General features: G+C 43.8%; 1 protein-coding gene across 2 annotated transcripts in view; it reads right to left on the bottom strand.

The window, feature by feature from the left end:
- DOCK5 (dedicator of cytokinesis 5) overlaps positions 1–20233 on the bottom strand; it is a 148600-nt gene that overhangs the window by 92689 nt on the left and 35678 nt on the right. For both annotated transcript variants that reach the window (XM_035138774.3, XM_035138775.3), the window contains exons 2-5: positions 14222–14305; positions 11901–11941; positions 2735–2790; positions 378–474 (exon numbers count right to left, since the gene is read on the bottom strand). In XM_035138774.3, coding sequence (XP_034994665.3) covers positions 378–474; positions 2735–2790; positions 11901–11941; positions 14222–14305 — 278 coding nt within the window. The remainder of the gene's footprint in view (positions 1–377; positions 475–2734; positions 2791–11900; positions 11942–14221; positions 14306–20233) is intronic.

Raw genomic sequence — 20233 nt, 5'->3', positions numbered from 1 at the left:
CAGGGCAGTACATGCAGTAAATTTCAAAGTTTGATTCCACAATTTCAACCACGCGTCATATTCAATATTATGCCCAAAATCTTTTGCCCATTTTATCATCACATCTTTTGTCAAGTCATCTTTCGTATATCATTCTAACAACAAATCATACATTTTTGACAACAATTTTGTTCTGCCTTCCAACAAATCTATTTGAAATTTGGACCTCCAGCAGCGCTCACTTTCAGCTCTCACTTATCTCACACCTGATGTCACACATGGAATGGCCTGGCGGCCAAATTCAAACACCTGCCAAACCTAATTTGCCCCATGAGATGGGTTCCCCACGCCCGCCCCAAACCTCCGTGCCCAAGAAGGAGAAGAAAACCGCAACTCACCACATACAGCCTGTGCCAGATCACAGCCCATTCCCTCAAAGTGGAAGTAAGTTCCTGGACCAAAGGCAGCTCACTAGGAATTACTGTCTCATGTTGTCTGTAGAAGGCGGGTGGGGAAGAAATATTTAAATGATTATTGAAAAGGTAATGGCCATTGGATCATTGAATATTCTGTCTATGGAGTCTCTACTGGGGTTAGGAAATCAGAGAAAACGTATTCATGTACGTAGCTCACATTCACATCATACATTTAAAGCGCATTGCTTCCCCAGAGAATCCTGGGAACTGTAGTTTTTTAAGGGTGCTAGGCATTGCTGAACTATGGCTCACAGGATTCTTTGGCTTAAAATGTGCCTTAAAATGTGGCATGGATGTGATAAAACGTTAGGCAAGCAAGCAAGGCACAACATGGAGACAGCTTAAGGAAGGGTTGTAGTGAACCAGAAGAGCAGATGCTTTGCATGCTAAGGGTCCTGGGTTCAATCCTTGGCATCCCCAAGTGGTGATAGGAAAGACGCCAGCCTGAAACGCTAGAGAGGCCCTGCCAGGAAGTATAGACAGTGGGTGCATTTGCATGTGACAATAAGCCAGTTTCTGGCTTTTTTGTGGTTTACCACCAACGAGCAACATGGTCATGCATACTGTCCAATCATTCCTGCTTCACTCTTATATCCTCTGATATAAGCAGGACAACAAGCCAGAGACCCCAAACAGTCCACAAGCCAAAATCAAAGCCAAAATGTAAGGTTGGCGAGGAATCATGGCTTTCTTGGGGAGAAACAAACCATGAGCCCTGCTTCTAATGTAACAAGAAGCCAAGGCTTCCTGGCCTGCCGAGTCTGCTTGTGCCAGGAGAAGGAGCAAAGCAGGGGCAATTGGGCAGCATAAGTATGCTCATTTATGCTGAACCATGGTAAGCTTCGGCAGCAGCCTAGATACAACTGTGGCTGTCGTGCACCAGCCAGCATTCGATTCAATGAAATTCATTGCATTCTCACGCCATTCAGGCTTGCTGAGAGAAGTTGCTAATGAAATCATAGAATCATAGAGTTGGAAGAGACCACAAGGGCCATCCAGTCCAACCCCCTGCCAAGCAGGAAACACCATCAAAGCATTCCTGACATATGGCTGTCAAGCCCCTGCTTCAAGACCTCCAAAGGAGGAGACTCCACCACACTCCTTGGCAGCAAATTCCACTGCCGAACAGCTCTTACTGTCAGGAAGTTCTTCCTAATGTTTAGGTAGAATCTTCTTTCTTGTAGCTTGAATCCATTGCTCCATGTCTGCTTCTCTGGAGCAGCAGAAAACAACCTTTCTTCCTCCTCTATATGACATCCTTTTATATATTTGAACATGGCTATCATATCACCCCTTAACCTTCTCTTCTCCAGGCTAAACATCCCCAGCTCCCTAAGCCATTTCTCAAATAATAGCCAGCACTTCCCTATTAGAATTAATACTAAAGAAACTGGTCAGATCCTCTCCAAAGTTCCTCTACAATAAAAACTGTGAGAGCTGCACAGGATGATATTATCTTATATGATGTTACACTTACACACACACACACACACACACACACACACACACACACACTTTGTTTTTCCTGTTTTCTATATTCCCCTCCCCATTATCCTAGGAGAATATTTTTACTGCTGTTTTTAATTGGATTTGCAACATTGACAATATTAAATAGTATTTAATAAAATAAACCAAACCAAAGCACGGTAAGCCAGAAACCCTGGTTTATTGTTGCATGCAGACATAGCCAACAAAGATTGAGTCGGAATGACCACTGGCTCGACTTGGTATAATACAATTTTCTACATACCCAGCAATGCGGGGTTTTGAGGAAATTTTCCTAAGCAGAGTAGGATAATATGGATCGAAAACTTTACTGATGCACTAGGGAGTGATCTAATTTAGCATGTATACTTTAGCATGTTTAGTTTACTTGTCTGTAGTCAACTGAGGGCTCGTCCATCCTTCATCATTGTCCCATGAATTTCAGACACGGGTCTGAGGGAAAGCGGCAGGACAAAAGAAAAACTTCTCAGAACTATGCCTGGAAATCATGGGACAAATGGAAGTATTGGATAAGCCCTGAGCTAAAATCTTTGAAACTGCTGCACTTGTTTAGTAATCAATCAATTAGCAATCAATTCACTGTTACTAATGAACTGATGAAATGGAAAATGCCCCACATCACTGTCTTTTCATTATGCCTCAAGCCACACAATTTGGCCTCTTTACACAAAAGCCTGTCATTGCCACAGGACAGTGTGCTTTCTCCCTGTCGTCATGTTAGGAATTGATCATGTTTCTAGATCTCACAGCAAAAAAGGTATTGGGTGACCTACCCGCCATCTTGAACCGTTGCCTCTTTCAGATGGATGTATGTTGATGGAAAGATACCCTGAGACAAAGGCAAAACAATCGTTTTATCAAAAGGGAAAAGATTTATTCAATCACTGAGTGGCAGAAGATAAAGCAGTCACCATCACAAACAGGCATAGCAGAGGTTCAGGAACATAAATGTAACAATTCTCTACCATCAAAATAAGTACTCGATTGCACCAACATCTTGGGGTTGGTGCATATTCTACAATTAGTAATTAATAGTATGATAAAATGATAAATCAATCTATTATTATTATTAACACTTAAAGTGCCTAGATTTATTAACTGCTGCTCACATTTTAATGACCAAGACAAGGCTTGCAATCCAAAAGACCCAACACAAAAGGGGGGGAAATGAAGGGAAGGGAAAACAGGCACCCACATATCCTAACCCTATCTACTCCAACCATATCTATTCCAAATTAAATCCCATTGAATTCAGTAGGGTTTACTCCCAGGTAAGTGGGTTTAGGATTGCAGCCTCTGGGTTGTGTCCAATGCTAATTCAACTTAGAGAAGACCCACTGAAGTTTATGGACATGACTAACTTAGGTTCATCAACTTCAAGGGGTTATATGCAACTAAACCCTACTTAGAATAGACCCATTGAAATGAAAGAACCTAAGTTAGACATAACTTCAATAGGTCTACTGAGAAGCAGTAGCATTGAATACCATCCAATGGGTCTACTCTGAGTAAAACTTACTTGGCTAACACCTAAAGACACTAGTTCTTATTTCCAAGTGAGCGCAAGACTACAAACCTTCATCAATTAATTTTGAAAGCTGAGTTTACTCTTCCACTCTAAAAGTACATCCTCTCATATGCATTACTGAACCATGCATAGCTGCCAAGTCTCCCGTATTCCCCGGGAAACCCCCGTTTTTCCAGCTGTCCCCAGCCAAAAAACCAGGGTTTTTTTTGTTTTTCCCCGGTTTATTCTGGCGCGGCGGCCATTTTGGAACTGGGCGGGGCATGCTCAGAAGCGACTTTTGATGCTGCTTTGCCCAGTTCCAAAATGGCTGCAGCGCGACTTCTGGTGCAACGGCCATTTTGGAACAGGGCAGAGCAGCATCAAAAGTAGCTTCTGAGCATGCTCCGCCCAGTTCCAAAATGGCAGCAGCGCTACTTCCAGTCTGCTTATTCCAGTCCCTTATTTCTCAGGCCGGAACTTGGCAGCTATGAACCATGCCTGCAGTTTTAATCTAGAAAGGTCTCCAATCATCAGGCAGCAGTGTTAACAAGTGGGACCTACAACAGAAAGTAGCGCTCCTTTTCAGTGTTTTAGTTCGTCACTCATGCCCACCTTCACAAGATTCCATTTCACTTCCCCCTCCCCCTATTTTCCATCTCCTTCCCAAATATTCAACACTCTGTGGTCATTCAACATGTTCAGTCCCTGATTGGGCTACTTTTGAGAGTTCCCAAAAGTTTATTATTATTATTATTATTATTATTATTATTATTATTATTATTATTATTATTATTCTAAATATTTTTTCTACTTTTGGAAGGCTTGGAGCTCCACCAAGCCTGCAGATACCTCCACCTGCTAATTTGTGCCCCTTGAACAAGGGGGGGGGTGCAACTTAGGCTAAGGAATGACACTCACACCCTGTCAGAGACTGGCTGGATGCTGAGTGGTGGGCACTGGGAAAAGAGGGCTGGAGACTGGCTTGGAAGCAGGGATCAGGGAACTTGGGGAGCCTGTAAGAGCTGGGAGATGAGAGTCAGAGGCAGGAGGACTGGAGAGAGAAGAGCAGGAGAAGGAAGAGATAGAAAAGCAGAAAGTCAGGTGTGCCTGCTTGGGCATGGCTTATAATGGGGAGATACATGTTGCAGCAACTGCATCACTGAGTTTACACCTATGAGAGACATAGACTGATAGACATGCCTTTCCCTAACTTGCAAGTGGTGTACTTTTGACAATGAAGAGTTGATTCCTCTTTCTGGATGAATGATACAGTGGTACCTCTACTTATGAATAACTCTACTTACGAATGTTTCTACTTATGAATGGAGCTCCGTCTGCCATCTTGGATGCAGTTTAGATAGGATTGCTTCTACTTACGAATTTTTTTCTCCCAATGCATTCCTATGGGATTCGACTATGGCATTCCTATGGGTTTTTTCTACTTACAAATGTGCGTTCAGAACACATTAAATTCGTAAGTAGAGGTACCACTGTACAAATAAATGTACTGATTTGGAGGGGGGGTGGGGAAAAGGAAGCACCTTCCCCTCAAAAGTGCTACAGAATTTATGCTCAAACTTCTTCCAGACCTCATTCCTGCATGGATAATAACACAGGTGTCCCAGAGGGAATAAGTATTTTCCAACAGTAATAAAAATCTAAGCTGCCCCTGCTCCCCCACCTTCTCTTAATTAACTTGGCCTTCAATTTATTTTTTATTTTTTTGCCAGTGCTCTGGTCAACACAATCACAGATAAAGGAATCTCTCCAGTGACTATATAACATCTCCGGATCGATAGTCAGTTGCCGAGTTGCATTTTTAAAAACTTCTTTGGAATGAAGCACTGCTATTTTTTCAACAACAAAAATCCGCTTCAAACTCAATGTCACCAGGAAATGAGTAACGTGTCCATTTCCACCACAGCAGTATTTTTAAACAGCTTGTTGGGGTGGGGTGGGGTGGAGCACCAGATCTGGGCCAATGCAAGAGAATGAAGGTAGTAGAATGGACCACAACATTTCATTTTTTAAAAGCTAAATGCTTCTCTGTGTTCAAAAACAGCAAATATATATACACACACACACACACACGAAGACCTAGAACAGCAAAAGGGAGGGGTGAGCTCTTAACCTCCTTTTCATCACCACTAACTTGCAAATTGCTAAAACTGTACATAAAGGAACATGCATGTCTCACAACAAATGTAACTGATCTGTACAAAACACAACCTGCAAAAAGAGACAATAAACACACTTTTGTAAACTAAGAAAATATTTAATTATTAAAATAAATAAATAAAGGAGCATGCGTCCCTTGGAACCTGAATGAGCACTGCTCATTTTATTGCTGCAGGATTCCTCCCACCTCGTTCTGTTAACAGCTAGATCCCTTTGTTTATGTGTAAAATTCACATAAATGTATATGGGGCTACAGGAGATTTCCTAATTTGCAGGATTTGTGAGAAGGGGTTCCAATTTGACTATAACTACTAGAGAAAAACACATCTAGGAATCCCAATGGGACACAGGAGTAGTCGACATGGTGCCCTTAAAATGTGCCCATCTTCCCTGGCCACTGGCCATGCTGGCTGGTGCTGATGGAAGTTGCTCTACTCTAGAGGTGCATAACTTATGGTCCTCTTGTCCCAACTCCCATGAGCCCCAGACAACATGGCCAATGGTCAGGGACGACAGGAGTTGTAATCCAAAAACATCTAGAAGGCATTTTATCCAATCTTGTGCAGCAACAGCTGTAGGACAGCCCTGCTGCAACAGGAAATTTCCCCCAAAGTGGTAACTCAGTGTGCCGAAAAATGGGCCAGCACAATCCTGATAATTATTAGGGAATGGAATATGAGCGCAGGAAGGAATATTATGCCTCCATAGAAAGTCTGTTCCCTGGGGGAAATGCTGCATCAGGTTAAGACCACCCACTCCTAAAAGGTGGAAGAATTTCATACACAGACGCTGAGGTCTGAGTCACCTCTTTTGGGGAAGATTCAGTGGAAGCCTACCTCTCTGAAATGCTCCAAAAAGCTGGGCTGAGAATATGACTCCACTGACTGAGCTGCCACAGATTGATATGCATATTTAAGACAATTAAGTGGAGTTTTGTTCTGAGAATGAAGCTTCAGACTTGGTGAAAAAGGCACCAGAGGCAGCCAACTTTGCTTCTTGATGCCTCATGATGCCCTTGTTTGGATTCTTACAGCCAAATCCTACACATGTTTACATGAAAGTAAATCCCACCAAGTTCAATAAGCCTTATTCCTGAGTAAGCATACATAGGATTGCAGCCCTTGTCTCTAGATGCTTCTCTCTATATATGTGTTTGTGTGTTTTAATTATTCTTATTTACATGTACACTTGTGCATAGTTAAACAATGAAACTCACTCTCTCAGGAGGCAGTAATGGCCACCAACATAGGTGGCTTTAAAAGGTTAGACAAGTTCATGAGGACAAAGCTAACAACGGCTCTGCAGCAGGAGGCAGAAAGGCTTCCAAATACCAAGTTGCTGGAGACTACAGGAGTGGAGAGTGCTTTTGTGTTCAGATTCCCATAAGTATCTGGCTGACCACTATGCAAACAGCCTGGCAGACTAGATGAGCCACTGGCCTGATCAGCAGACTCTTCTTATGTTCTTACTAGTGTCATTCAGCCCGTTTACTAAACGGGCGCTAGAACATTCGGCCTTTTTCGGCGGCGGCGGCGCATGGGGGGCAGCTGGCCCCTACCACGGCCGCCGCTTCATCGAGGCGCTCCGCTGAGCCCAGCTGGCCAGCGGGCGCCCAGGAGAAGGCCGCGATTCTTCTGAGGACTGCGAGGGAAACAGTAGGCAGAGGGGTGGGGAAAGCGTGTGTGTGTGTGTGTGCGTCAAGTCTCTGCATCCAATCCCTGTGTCCGTGGGGCACATGCGCAGTAGCGCAAACCCAGGGACACAGGGAATACTGGACGCAGAGACACTTACAGTTTATTATATAGGATTTATTGTCATTGTAAGCTGCTCTGAGAGCCACTTACAGACGTAAGAACCACCTGTTGGACCAGGCAAAAAACACACCTAGTCCTGCATCCCGTTCTCACAGTGGCCAACCGAATACTTATTGGAAGCCAATATTGCTCTTTGTTTTCCCATAAATGTTATGTTAGACAGTATATTGGGGTGTTTCTGTGTGTCACTTGGAGACCTTTGGGTGCAATGCTCTTTCCAGCTGCAATTAGCAGCAATTGGTTTCCAGAGATATGCCACCTTCAGCAGTGGATTGAGAACGCAGACATTGTGGTTAGCACAAGCAATACTCGTTTTGCACAGGGGTTATATTCTGGACCCACACGTGCATCAGTGAAGCACACATAAGCCTGCTCCATCCTGTTCTCCCCCTTTTCATGACGTCTTCATGATATTTTGGGGTTACTTCCGGGTTCAGCACCGTGTGCACAGTCGCAAGTCATTCGGATGGGCCACCTTTTTACTTTCAAGGGCTACCTTCCCTCTGGGATGACCTGTCAGGGGCCACATACCAATGGTGGGGAGTAAAGACTAAGGTGGGTGGGGTACTACTCCCTCTTCCCTTTATTTCACTCCTTTTATCACTCTTTCCCCATTCCCAGCCACTGCATGAAATTAGCCCAAGGGCCAGAGGCAGCCCTAGGGCCACAGGTTACACCTCCTCACTTTAGAAGAAGAGTTTTCATTTCTTCCACCATTCCTACTTTCTGATACCCTCTGCAATTTACAGCCAGGTGTCAGTTATAAGACCTTTTAAGCATTTGATTTTTGTGGAACTAATTGCTCACCATCCATTAACAGCTCAGACGCCAACAGCATTAGGCACAAATCCCACAGGAAGGAAGCCTTCCAAGATGATAAATGATTTGTGAATTGAAGATCTGAGGAGCACAGAAGGCTTAATCCTATGGCCACTCACTCGTTTTAAGTTTGAAGTTTGCCAATAATTTCCATAGAAGAGGCCCAGGGACACTGCATTTCAGAGAGAATGTCAATAAGGAAGCAGCTCCAAAGCAGTTGAAGGCATTGATTATCCCACTTTGACACAGTGGACACACTCCAAGGTAGAGAAGCTATCTTGTCAAATGTTGGCCTGCTTTTCATGGAAATTCAAGGGAACCTTTCCAGCCCATACACAGTTTGGATGCAAATCTTAGAAAATGGAATTTTAAAGCAGAAAGCAGTAAAAGACTGCTCCTTTTGCATTCTGGCAACTGAAAAACAAAGACTCAGTACTGTACAGTACATTGGGTTGTAAGGTAAAGGTATAGGGACCCCTGACCATTAGGTCCAGTCGTGACCGACTCTGGGGTTGCGCGCTCATCTCGCATTATTGGCCAAGGGAGCCGGCGTATAGCTTCCAGGTCATGTGGCCAGCATGACAAAGCCACTTCTGGCAAACCAGAGCAGCACATGGAAACGCCGTTTACCTTCCCGCTGTAGCGGTTCCTATTTATCTACTTGCATTTTGACGTGCTTTCGAACTGCTAGGTTGGCAGGAGCTGGGACCAAGCAACGGGAGCTCACCCCGTCACAGGGATTCGAACCGCCAACCTTCTGATCGGCAAGCCCTAGGCTCAGTGGTTTAACCACAGCGCCACCTGGGGCACCTGGGACATTGGGTTGTATCCAGTGCTAAAAGGTAAAGAGGCCCCTGACCATCAGGTCCAGTCGTGTCTGACTCTGGGGTTGTGGCGCTCATCTCGCTCTATAGGCTGAGGGAGCCAGAGTTTGTCCGCAGACAGCTTCCAGGTCATGTGGCCAGCATGACTAAGCCGCTTCTGGCGAACCAGAGCCGCGCACGGAAACGCCCTTTACCTTCACACCGGAGCGGTCCCTATTTATCTACTTGCACTTTGAGGTGCTTTCGAACTGCTAGGTTGGCAGGAGCTGGGATCAAGCAATGGGAGCTCACCCCGTCGCAGGGATTCAAACCGCCGACCTTCTGATCAGCAAGCCCTAGACTCTGTGGTTTAACTCACAGCGCCACCAGTGCTAGTCCAGTGCTAGTCCTACTCAAAGCAGACCTACTGGAATTAATAGACAGGTCTAACTTAGGGACATTAAGTTTCTATTCTGACTCATTTGTTGAGTAGAACCATTGTCAAGAAGCTAAAAAGTTCAGCTGACCAAGTTTATGCATGCAAGAAAAATGTGTTCATTTGCCAGTTGCAGAAGAGAGGGGTCAATACTCTAGAAAAGACATGGGCAAGTTCCATCATCTCTGAACCACTGAACTTGCTGGCTGGGACTGATGGGAGGTGGAGGCAAACAGCATCTGGAGAGCCAAAGGTATCTGTCATGTACCAACTACTGACTGCTAGGGATGAACAGATCAATTTCTTTCCAGTCTGTTCTGTCCTGTTTCTTCATTAATCTTCAGGTATTTTTTATTTTTTTAAAAAATCCATATAAAAATTTCTATTTTTAAATACATTATGAACATTATTATTTACATGAAAATTTTGCCTTCAGGTAGGCATTTCTAAGCATATTGGGTTGTAGCCAATGTTAAATATACTCAGAACACACCAAATGAAATTATTACATATGGCTAATATAGGTCCATTAATTTCAGTGTGTCTGCTCTGAGCAGAAGTTAGCTGAATACAACCTATGCTATCTTAAAATATGCAAGTCGTTACTTCCATCATTTTGGTATGATGTTGAGCCGAGAACTCTATTGCAAAATCTGTGTGAAGTGCGAAATCTGACAGACAACTATGTTCCATAGTTGTGTTGGGAATTAAGTTGATTCCCTTCCAATGTGAACCTAGCAGCATTCTTCTTCATCCCTTCTGGCCACACAGGTTTGGTTTTAACATTTTTCAGCTGCAAAAGCAAACAATGCTATCTTATAGGTTATACATTTATCCAAGTAGGCTAGCAAGTCTGTGAAACCAAAGCCTGATGGTATTTTTTCCTTATCTCCTCATACAGAGTGCATCATAGACTATAATGAATTATATCTTCAATTACATTTTGCTGGCATACACACAACCACCCGTCTACTGAAATTATATCTACCACCAAAATACCCACTGGCACGAACTGAAAATGCAATTACTGTATGCAAAAGCTTTCCTCAAGGAGCAGAATTCAAGATCTTGAAATGCTGTTGATGGTTGCAATCCCCTTAAAAAACGTTGACATGGCTGCATGAAATTGATGTTCTGCATGGCAACCACATCTAACTCTTTTTAGTCAGGACAACTGGGTACCGTGAATAAGTGGAAAGCAGGAACATGGAAGCAGGGCCCACTCCAGACCAACATAACTTCAGTTGGTATGCCCAGACAAACTGCCCAGAGGATTTTCTGTATGTGTGTCCAACTGTTTTTCTGCAGGATCCTAACCACATGGGACCCAGGTGGCGCTGTGGGTTAAACCACTGAGCCTAGGGCTTGCTGATCGAATCCCTGTGACGGGGTGAGCTCCTGTTGCTTGGTCCCAGCTCCTGCCAACCTAGCAGTTCGAAAGCACGTCAAAATGCAAGTAGATAAATAGGAACCGCTACAGCGGGAAGGTAAACAGTGTTTCCGTGTGCTGCTCTGGTTTGCCAGAAGCGGCTTTGTCATGCTGGCCACATGACCTGGAAGCTATACGCCGGCTCCCTCGGCCAATAATGTGAGATGAGCGTGCAACCCCAGAGTCGGTCACGACTGGACCTAATGGTCAGGGGTCCCTTTACCTTTACCTTTACCCACATGCATGCAGAGCTTAAATGCATACGATCTGTTCAGGAGACCAACTGGACAACCATAAGATGTGGGAGCAGCCCACTGTGTGATCCCACTACATTGCAATCCACCCGAAAAGAGCCTTTGTTTCTCATCAAAGGTTCGGCAGTCTTGGGGTGGACTCCAAGCAATATATCTGCAGTTTGTTCATCATGAAGTAACAAGGTTTTGCTTTGCTTAATCCAACAATGTGAGATTGTTCCATCACAGACTTAATTTATTCTGCATAATCTGTTTTGCTTCTTTGAGTCTTGAAGGCAGCTGAAGAGCTACGTGCAGCTCTGACATTCCACCCACTAACCACTGCAAATTGTGCTTCGCTGCTTCCACCCTCCTTCCAGATTCCACCCAGTGCCTCCCACAGAATCAGAAGCTTACTTTTGAAACAAGTGGGGGCTTTTAAATTAACACTGAAATTGTGCTCAACTGGGGACCCAAATTCTTACAATGCTCATTTCATCACCCAGTATCAAATATTCACGTTTTTGCTTATACGGCTACAAAACTGAAGAGCCCTCACCCTCACCACTCTGGAAATTTTTATTGACCATTGTCATCAAAATTTGGAAGAAATTAGAGATAACGGTGACAAAACTTTCACTAAGAGCATTATCACAACAGAGCTGATGCATTTTAATATAAACACATAGCTGAATGGGGCAGGTGGGAGAGATGACGTACCTTTTTGGATTTATTCCGAAGAGTGTATCCTCTGTACCAATCTGCCAAGAAATAGGAGACAAAAAAGAAGAAGATAGATAGAAAATGTGCTTTTATCATCAGAAATCAAATGTTCAAATATAAAATGATCCTTATATAGTGGTCCTCAAACTCCCCTCCCACCAGAACACTTGAAAATGGCTGAGGGTCTTGGCATACTGCGTAATTATTCCTTCACTCTTTCTTGATGCCTCTTTCATTCCCATGCATTGACTCTCAGTTCCTTTCAAATGCCTTGACTATCTCTCTTCCCCACTCTTTGGGATCCTCTAATGGACCATGTTCAATGGAGCTCATCCCAGGGAAGCATGTGCAGGGCTACAGCCTTAAGCAACACAAAATAGGCTGCAATCCTGCCTACTCAAAAGTAAGCATCACTGGGGTCAATGGGGCTTACTCCCAAGTAGTTGTATACAGTGGAATTCTCCAACCTGGTGCCCTCCTAGTGATGCTGGGCTACAAACAACCAGGGATGATGGGAGCAAAGGTGGTGTACAGGATTGAAACCCTAAATGGCACTAGACAGCTGCAATGCTAGACATATCTGCCTCAGAAGCAGGCCCAGCTGAGTTCAGTGAGACCTACTCACAGGGAAGGGTGTTCACAAAAGTGCAGGCTAAGGGTTCAGTTCACCTGCTGAAGAGGAGGTGAATCAGCAGAAGCTATCAACCTGGATTTATTAGACATTATTGAAACTTGAACCAGGGCCTGCTGAAATAAATGAAAGCCTTACTGAATTGAACAATGTCATAGGATCACTAGCTTGTCCAAACCAGAACCAGCTCACATAAATTATTTTGCTGCTGCTGCTGTTATTTCTAATTATTTTTGTGATTGCTATTATTTTAAATAATAGTTTTTAAGCGTTTGTGGAAAATTCTTTTGCTACAGAAAACCTAACACAGTACAGTGCAGTACAATCAATACTGCACATCAATAGGGTCAGGAGAAGTTAGAAATGAATGGAAATGAAATTCAATGAAGAAGTCTCTGGGGTACGTGTGTGATATGTATAAATTGAACTAAAATAATATCCAAATGGCTAATATGGCATTACATGTGGTGACCCATAACCAAATGTCAAACTGTATCTGTAGCCTAGAATAGAAAGGGAAAATAAATCTGCTTAATTTTTAAATCTTTTTTTGGAGGGAAAAGAAAAGACACATTCAATTTCCCAGGAAAACAGCAATTTATGTTCTCTCTCCCTCCTCCCTGTTCCCCACTTGCAAGGTCAGCTAATGCTTTGGGCCTTTCTGCATTTCAAATCTTCTACAAAAACACTCCTCTTAAATACACCCATCAGCAACATAATCTCTTTTGACACATAGGCTCTGTCTCCCTATCTCCAGTGTCAAGGTCAACGCAAAGTGAAAAGAAACCAATTGTCTTGCTGAAGTGCTAAGCAAGCAGCTGGTTTTCCTTGCTAGCATTACCAAAAGGAGCTTTGTGTCAGGATGTTTCAGTTTACTGCTGCCAAAGGTGATGATGGATGTAGAACTAAACTCCTCTTTCCACTGAGCAAGACGCCACAAGTACAATCCCCAGCAAGGTTTGGAGAGACCTTGCTCTGAAACCCTGGAGAGCAGCTGCCAATCAGTTTGTAGACAATACTGATGCAGGCCATACAATACAGTGCTGACCACACGGCCCATGGGCCATGCTCCAACTCCACTGCTGGAGGCAGTATCAGTTTCTGAATATCAGCTGCTGGAAACTGCATGTGGGGAGAGTACTGTTGCAATCAGGTCCTGCTTTCAGACGTCCAATGGGAATCTGGTTGATCACTGTGAGAACATGATGTCAGACTAAATGGGCCATTGGCCTGATTCAGCAGGCTCTTCTTATCGTCTTATGACGGATCAATGGCCTGACTCAGCATAAGCCAGCTTCCTAAATTCCATCCCTGACATCTTAGCTAGGGCTGCAAAAAAACGTTTTCTGAAATCCTACAGAGCCACTACCAGTCATTCTAGACAACACTGAACTGAGGGGCCAACAGACTCTGTATAAGGCAGTTTCCTATGTTCCCATATTCCCATATCTGAACAAACATGGCTGATCCAATATTTTTCAATCTACTTTGGAGCTTGCCAAACACTTTTTTTGGAACTAACATAGTAAATCATTTGTATATGCATCGGCCTTTGGGATTCTTTTTTTGCTAGTTTCTTGGTTTATTTCCCCAATGATTTACGGTAACTCTTAAATCTGGAGTGAAGGGAGAAGGATTATAATTGGGAACCCTCCCATCCCATCCCAGTAATCCAGTGCCTGCTTACCTTCATACATCTCCAGGATGTGAACTGTATCACCAACCTGCAAGGACAGCTCGACATCTTGGACGGCATCATAATTGTAGATGGCTGAGAAAAGGGGGGGGGGGGACAGAACCAAACAGTAAATAATTGAGAACTGTATCCAACATCCTAAGGCTGTTACCAGGGGAAGTGCTACAAGCCACTATTTAAAAAAAAATATCACCCTGTGGCGCTTCAGGGTATTGTGGAAATTTTTAGAGGGCCACCACTCAGCATATACTGAAAGATAGCTATGGCTGTTCCTGGACCATATTTATCTAAAAGGATTTCTTAACTGCTTACTGGGGGGTGGGGAACACAACCTATACAATATAGAGAAATGCTATAAAAACAAATGGGTCCTGTAAGGGTGACTCCCTACAGGGAGCCTGCCATCATCCTAACATCCACCTCGCCAAGCACAGGGAGCAGCTGTGGGTCTGAAGCAGCCGGGGGGAGGGGAAAGACTCGGAGGAAGAGAGAAGCCAGTGTGCGGAAGGATGGGAAAGCTCAGGGGAGGAGAGATGCAGGCAAGGGCGCAAGGATGCTGGAGAGCCCTTCCACCGCCTTGATAGGGAGGAGACTGAGAGGGCATCACTCCTTCCAGCGCAAGAGTTAAGGAGAGCACCACGACGCAGGTCAAGGGGGAGGCGTTCTGGGGTGCCCTGACTACTTTGCTGGTGTAAGAACAGACGTACGGCATTGCCGGATTCTGATTCGGAATGAGAGGTCATGTTTTAAGCTGTCACTACACTGTAAATCTTAAAAAGCAGAGACATCACCTTGCCAACAAAGGTCCGTATAGTTAAAGCTATGGTTTTCCCATTAGTGATGTATGGAAGTGAGAGCTGGACCATAAAGAAGGCTGGTTGCTGAAGAATTGATGCTTTTGAATTATGGTGCTGGAGGAGACTCTTTTTTTTTTTTAAAACATAATTTTTATTGATTTTTACAAATTACAAAAGATGGTACATACATAAACACCTTTTCCACCTTCTTCCCACCCCCCTCCATGGGTCCTCCCCTGCCACAGAAGTATCCCACGCAGGTGATCAGTCAGAAGTGGTCCATTTTATGATTGGGTTTCTGTCCTCCTCCCCCTCCCCTGCCCCCCAAGCCCCCCCCTGCCACCAGGGAGCTCCAGTGAACCAGGGCAGTACGCAGGAGTTCATCCATCCAACCATCTATTGTCATACCAAAAAAAAAAGAAAATACAAAAAGAGAAAAAGAGAAAAAAGAGAAGAAGAAAAAAAAAACAAAAAGGAAAAAAGACAAAAAAAAATTCATCATAATTGTTAAATTCATAATTGCTAAACCATATTTTGTGGGCTTCCCCACCCTCCCACCCTTCCCCGGTTTTCCTCCCTTATTTATCATCTTCAACAGTTTCATAGTTCATATTTTATAACATACACCTTTATATCTTGTACCACTTTTAAACTATTATGGAGGAGACTCTTGAGAGTCCCATGGACTGCAAGAAGATCAAACCTATCCATTCTTAAGGAAATCAGCCCTGAGTGCTCACTGGAAGGACAGATCGTGAAGCTGAGGCTCCAATACTTTGGCCACTTCATGAGAAGAGGAGACTCCCTGGAAAAGACCCTGATGTTGGGAAAGATGGAGGGCACAAGGAGAAGGGGACGACAGAGGACGAGATGGTTGGACAGTGTTCTTGAAGCTATGAACATGAGTTTGACCAAACTGCGGGAGGCAGTGGAAGACAGGAGTGCCTGGCGTGCTCTGGTCCATGGGGTCATGAAGAGTCGGACACAACTAAACGACTAAACAACAACACACTGTAAATACTTTGCACAATAAAAGTCTTTAAATACAAACTGGACTCAAGCGGAGTTACTCTAGAGTAGCCATGACGACCCTCTGACAGGTCCCTTCAGATTTGTGTCTTATTGCAGGCGTCTTCTGCAACAATAATAGTGCAGTTATTCTGCTTTAGTTTGTCCTGTGATTTTTCTCTCAATGCTACCACATGATTGCTGTCTGGAGAAGCGACAGCACAACAAGAGTGAAATAAACATAAACCAGAATATTTGTGGTATTAAAAAAAATACAGGACTTTGGAAGGATATTCACTGACTGGGAATAAAGCAGTGGGATGGCTCCCAAAAACTTTTATTGGAAGAGGGATTGCATATGACTATCATCATGAATATGCAATAAGAAGCATAATGGGTTGTCTCCAAAGTTAGTTCTACTCAGATGTGGCTAAGTTAGGTCCATTAACTTTATGGGTTTATTCTGAGTAACACTTATTTTGATGCCATCTTCTGAAAACTGAAAAGCAGCATTATAAAACCAGGGACAGAAAGAAACAGGAATTCAGAAATATCAGGATTCAGTCTTATGGGTCAGGGAAGGCATAAACAAACAGAGAGATGAATTCATAAGGCATTGGAAGCAACTAATAGATGATGCTTCGTATAAAGTAGGTATTTTTGTTTGTCCTGATATGCTAAAAGTTTGTAAGTGTATACAGTGGTACCTCCAGTTACAAACTTAATTCATTCCAGAGGTCCGTTCTTAACCTGAGACGTGCTTTCGCTAATGGGGCCTCCTGCTGCTGCCGTGCCACTGGTGCGCAACTTCCTCTTGCATCCCGGGGCAAAGTTTGCAACCAGGAGCACCTACTTCCGGGTTAGCGGAGCTCATTACCCGAAGCGTTCATAAGGAGGACAGTACGTAATCCGAGGTTCCACTGTATATGTTTGAGCGGTGTTTGATTGTATTTTCTTCACATACTTGTTGGTACATTGCCCTGGGCCTGTCTCAAGGAAGGGAAATAGAGATATAAAGAATAATCCCACCTGGTGGATACTAGGGAGAAAGGCCCCTGAAGCCTGGTGCCGGCCCTGATTTGAGATAAGAACAAAGCAAGGAGACAGAGGGTTGCAGTCAACCAAGTTTTACTCAAGAGTAGACTCATTGAAATTAATGGACATGACTAAGCTAGGCCCATTAATTTCAGTAGGTCTAACTGAGAGAAACTTAGTTGCACACCACCCAGAGCATTTAATCCAGGGCACACAGCTGTTTTGAATCCATCAGGAGTCTAATAAACTCTCCAGATGTTTCCAAGACCTGCTACCGAGAGAAAAAGGAGAAAGTTCTGCTGTGAAATAAAACTGGCCTTTTTTTAAAAAAAAAAGGCTCAAGTGAGCATTTTTGCTCTCAGAGTTGTTATTGTAGGAGGGATTTAAAAGAAAAAAGAAAATCAGCCCTAAAGAAGTAACAAAGGATAATTTTTAAAGCCTTGAGAGAGCAGGTGCAATCATGAAGCTAAGTAGGTGACTTTGGGCCAGAACCATCTCTCAATCTAGCCAGCCTAGAAATGTGGTTGGGGTGTGTGTGTACACACACACACACACACTCCCTCAGCCAACCATGAAAATCATAAGGCCAGTTACACACACTCTTAGTCTCACAGGCTTGTTGACGGGATCAAAGTTGTGAGAGAACAATGCCTGTGAGGTCCTTGGAGAAGATAGGCCAACGCTCTGACTCTACATAAGGCAGCTTCCTATCTAGTTCCATGTTGTCTGCACACTGACTGGCAGTCGCTCTCCAAGGAACAGTGCCAGCACTACAAGGAGATACCAGAGATTGAACCTGGGACCTTCTGCATGCAAAGGAGATGCTCTACCACTGAGCCTCTTGGAGACAAGGTAACACACCCCAAGTTCAAGTCCTTCCCTGGGCACCAACTCTGTGAGCAAACTTAGTCAAGCTAGTTTCTTTCAGCATTCTTGGGGGAAGCCAAGCGCTTTGCATGTCCGGTGTGGGTGTCACCTCCGCTCCGCATGCATAAAGCAGGAATCAGATTGTACAGGAATAACTCTGACTGGCCTATCCTCATCAGATGTGCTTTGACAATGATATATCCGCGCGGGAGAAGAATAAAAACACATGCTTCTGAGGACATTTATGCAAAGGCTACTTTTTTTTTTTGAAGGAAGCAATCTACAAGATCCAGGTGCATTTATATTGAGGTACAGTATATTACTTCCTGACGTTGAGCCAATATAAACAAATGGACTGTGGTTTACCACATAGGAAACAATACACTCCAAGTTTCCTTTCAAATATGGCAACAAACAGGCTGCTTGGATTCTGCCCGCTGGACAGGGCCTGGGTCAAAATGCAGTTATTTTAAGTTTCTACATATGCTAGCCTTTAAACACACTCCCATTTACTCTAAGACCCAACATTGGTCTTGGAAGCGGTTTATACAGGGCATTAGCCACAACCTGTATCTATCTTGTTGTTTCTTATTAAATACTGCACTTTGCATTTTGATGCACTTTTCCCAAACCAGCTTCAATCCAAATTAAGAAAAATAATGGCCCGGCTGTGTTTTTAACTAGTAATACTCACCCTGTCTCCTTCCAATCCTTTTTATGCCTCATAGAGTCATGCATGTGTCTAAAATACCTCCAGTGTCGACAGAATTGTGCAGAATTGCTATCATTTATTATTTTCCCTTCCTTGGTTCTGGGTGTGCTCAGGGCAGATTCACATGGGAACACAAACAGTGGGGATCGATAAGAGTCATTTTTTTAAAAAATCCAAAGATATATAATAAAAGATAGCTGCACAAGTACAGATGGTTCCCAACACATTTCAAGGAGACCCTTTTATCAAGAAAAATGTCTGTAAAAACAACAGAGAGTTACAGTCTAAACAGATACTGGCCTGGCTCACATGTCATATGGTAAGAAGCCAAACTACAGCTGACTGCGGAGGTGGGGAAGCTCAGCCCCGGGGCTGACTCCAGCCCTCCACTTGACCCATAGGACTTTGCGCAGGTTTTGATCCCACCCCAAGCCAAATTCCACCCTGGGTCTGCCTCAAACCCTCCTTGAGTGGCCTTGCCTGGCTGTTAAGGCCTCTTGCTTACCTGAATGGAGGAGTGTGTGTGTGTGTGTAATAGGAACGCAGAGAAACCTCTTGTATTTTGCATCACTGGAATGTAGGCTACTGTATAAAAACGCACAAGGCATATTCATTGTTCTGCCTGTTTTTGTCGCTGGCCGCAACTATGCCTTGCCTCTGCATTGACATATGCCCTCCCCCCAACAAGCCCCCACCAGTACGCTAGCTGGGGCTGAAGGGAGTTCTAGTGCAAAGCTTCTGGAGGGCACCAGTTGGTGAAGCCTGCCCAAAAGCAGTGGGTACAAAAAGGAAAACAACTACCAGACTTTTAGAAGACATCTGAAGGCAGCCCTGTTCAGGGAGCTTTTAATGTTTAATAGATTATTGTGTTTTATTCTTCTGTTGGAAGCCGCCCAGAGTGGCTGGGGAGACCCAGCCAGATGGGCGGGGTATAAATAATAAATTATTATTATTATTATTATTATTATTATTATTATTATTATTATTACTCATCTGCACCAGGAACAGCTCATAAAAAAGTCCCCTGAACTGAACAATGTCCTAATAGCCAGTTTTACATTAATAAAATTATTGGTTTTTTTAATCTGCATATAACACCACATTCATTATTTCATTCCACACCCTGCTCTCATTTCAGCAGTACATGCATAACTCCTTTCTTGTTAATGAAAAGCTGTGAATCTCAGAGTTTGTCATATCTACTTGGAATTGCCCCACCAGCTACCGGTACATGTTCAAATACAAAAGAAGTTCAAATGCTATTCAAATGCAGCTCTTCCTAGTAGGAAACCCTGACAGGGAAGGGCATGTGGTTTTAATCAAGGCAAAGTTTCTGAAAATCCAGCAGAAAGGAAAGGAAAATATGTTAACCTGAAGAGAGACTTAGTGGGGACTGGTGCTCCCTGGAACAGGCTGGGCAGCAGGTAGGGATGGAGACAGTAGGTCCAGCCAGAGTCCATTATGGGCTGAGTCAACAAATTTTGGCTTTGCCACAATCCTCCTCCCTGGTAAGTTCTGCAAGGGTTAAGAAAAGGCTTGTAAAATGGGGCTGGTTGGAAGTAAGAAGGCAGGCAGGTGGGGAGT

Source organism: Zootoca vivipara, chromosome 14 (genome assembly GCF_965207765.1).
Source record: "Zootoca vivipara chromosome 14, rZooViv2.hap1.1, whole genome shotgun sequence".
Lineage (NCBI taxonomy): Eukaryota > Metazoa > Chordata > Lepidosauria > Squamata > Lacertidae > Zootoca > Zootoca vivipara.
Note: the sequence above shows the minus strand (reverse complement) of the source record. Positions and strands in the feature narration are given on the sequence as shown.